Source organism: Rhea americana, unplaced genomic scaffold, assembly GCF_003343005.1.
Source record: "Rhea americana isolate MKP2758 unplaced genomic scaffold, rheAme1 scaffold_215, whole genome shotgun sequence".
Lineage (NCBI taxonomy): Eukaryota > Metazoa > Chordata > Aves > Rheiformes > Rheidae > Rhea > Rhea americana.
In genome coordinates, this window is record NW_028186305.1 from 920,459 (window position 1) to 923,241 (window position 2,783).

Below are 2,783 nucleotides of genomic sequence, written 5' to 3' on the forward strand. Positions count from 1 at the left end.
AAGATTCCTACTAAACAACAGTACAAAACCCCCAAACCAATTTCTAACCTGTGCTGAACATTAAACATTAAAATTTTGATTAAAGCACCAGTTTGGATAATAAACACCCTTCCTCCTCCTAGATATGGTGATTTTTTTCCTAGACTCACCATCATAGCCAGACTTGGGGGGTGGGGGTGGGTGGGGGGAGTGGAAAACTCCATCAGTGTACTGTTCATCCCTTTATACACTYCACCTTCCAATAAATAATAAAACCTAGTGAATGGTAAAATCGTAGTTTGATTAGGCTCAGAAATTGCCCTGACAACTGTCTACAACAGACCTCAACAACTCTTTCCAAAAATTAAGTGTTCCAAGTTAGAAGAGAGCTCAGTCACTCAGAATTTGTTAATTTAGAAAATCCACATCCAATATGAGGGCACAGTCCAGTTCTCTTACCAGAAGTTTTGTTCATACCTTTAGGTTTAACACTTAAAGTCACACCATCTTCCTGGATCAATATAGCCCAAATAGGCTCCATTTGTTGTATCTAACAATTCTTTTAGAAATCAGTTTTGTGTGATTTACAAAGACTCTCTCAATAGTTCTGCACTCAGCTTTGCTGGTCTTCATTACAGCTATGTCAGTAGCAYCATCAGCTGTTTCCTCTGCAGAGTCCAGATAATAAAACCTAAGAAATGGCCAGCTCCACACTYTGAAGTAAGTTACAAAATAGGTGTGTACTGACAGCAATCATCCTGGTTCCATTACTCAGACACCTAAGTTAGTAATATACCCTCCCTAATAAAAAAYGTGTGAAGACAAGGACTTTCAAATGGCAAACAGCAGCATCTATGCAAGGACTTTAACCTTGAGGCATCCACATCTTTCCMCTAGCTAGGAACTGTCATTACAATGGTTTCAGCTTTACATACATGATAACCAGTACGTATTTCCAACATAATAATTTGTTCTGGAAAACAGTTATCAAAACAAAAGACAAATACTAAAGAATGACTAGAATCCTAAATACCTTAGTATCTTTTGGAAGCCTGATTCATTTATTTTAAAGCTGTATTTTGCATAAAAGCCTACTGATGATACTTAGTCCAACTAGGTCACAAAATATTCCTGTATCTTTGAYGCTCAAGTGGCTGTTCCAAATACCCTCCAGTATGATTTTAGAGGAACTGAATTTTGCTTTTTTTCCTATATGTATACATCATCTAATCACTGATTCCTCCGTTCAGACTTGTATTTAATTAATGTACCTTACTACCTACCTCATCCCATTCAGCTTACCTTCTTTTCTAGGCATTCTGCAAATTTCAACTGCTTCAAGAGCTTCTTCTGCTTGTTGCTGAAGCGATTGTCCTGTTCTGCGCTTGTTCCCTACAGCACAGGGAATAAGAGTTTTAGGCTGAATGACATCCAACTATCTTTAAGGATTAGTTTCCCACATATTTGCACTGGATATTGCACAGCATTACCAGTCACACCATTCTGCATGCAAATAAGCCTCTTCCGGTGGCTTTCAGTTTCAGCACTAGTTATCACCTCTTGCTGAAGACTTAGGGGTAAGCAGACTTTCAAGCTCTATAGTGACACCTCAATCATACAGTCTCCCTGGAGAACTACTTAAAATTTAAAAGTACAGTAGTGTCAAATTGAGATTTCCAGCATCAGTCCTCTTCATAGAAATCTCAGAAGAAGTAAGTTCTTTTTCCTCTGCCCAAGAGCAAAATCGTATCTATCAATGCTTTGGGTAAGCTTCTCTTCAACATGGAGTTTGCAAGACTACAAAGAACACTGTTTTATTGACTATGCTCTGTTAAAGTGCACCAACTCRTTCCACTTCCATGAATGGAAACTATAGCTTAATTCACTCAGAACTGAAAGGCTTGAAAGTCCATTTCTGGAAACTTGACTTGTACAGAATTGAAGAGAACCACATACACACAAATACATGTGTAGAACTGCATGGGAATACTAATGACTTGTTAAGAATTCAAAACAAACCCACAGTTCACACCTGAAGTTTATTCAGGAAACTACCAACACAACTGCTCCAAAACACAGGAGTTTAATATATGTAGTTTCCTATGCACAGAAGAGGGCACACAAGTAATAATACAAGCTACTAAGGAACTGGAAAGGAATAAATAAGAAAAATCCCAAATTCTACAGCGACCACTTGATCAGAAAGCAGTCTGAAATGGCAAAGCTAGGTGCTACAAAGTCACAAAATGCTGAAAGGGAGCCAAAACTCTTAATATGCTCRTTTGCTTTGCTGGAACACAGGAATCCTAAAGATTGATTGTGGCACAGGGACTTGCCAGGATGAGGTCTTTTAAAAAAATTGTTTATAATGTTTGTAGTCTACTCTGTGGCTTACGCCTTGGAAACAAATGCAGTATTTGTGAGATGACTTTAGAAATGAATCTTCCTTAAAAGAAAAATGTAATTCTCTCTTTTCCCCATTCCTCAAAAAAGAAAAAAAAAAAGCAGTGAAATTTTGTTTAACCAGTTTACAACACAGCACAAGTGATAAAGGTTACTAAACAAGGCTAGAACTCAACACAACTGGAATTTCTAGGCAAAATAACGAACATTCGCAACTTTGCGGAAGTGTGAAGAGCAGAAAGTTAACAGCAGCAACCTTCTTACTAGGTGAATTGAAATTACCACTTTAAATATAGTTTTGTTATTTCTCTAAGAACTTTATTTTCTTCTAAATCCATACAAAAATCATACTGAAAAAGTTTATTTCTGTATGTTTTAGTGCCATGTTACTTTAAAAACAG

The 2,783-nt window shown here is 37.2% G+C and overlaps 1 protein-coding gene across 8 annotated transcripts in view; it reads right to left on the reverse strand.

The window, feature by feature from the left end:
• Nucleotides 1–2,783, reverse strand: part of SRRM1 (serine and arginine repetitive matrix 1) — a 19,120-nt gene that overhangs the window by 14,696 nt on the left and 1,641 nt on the right. For all 8 annotated transcript variants that reach the window (XM_085305025.1, XM_085305022.1, XM_085305027.1 and 5 more), the window contains exon 2: nucleotides 1,282–1,371. In XM_085305025.1, the coding sequence (XP_085161151.1) occupies nucleotides 1,282–1,371 (90 nt within the window). The remainder of the gene's footprint in view (nucleotides 1–1,281; nucleotides 1,372–2,783) is intronic.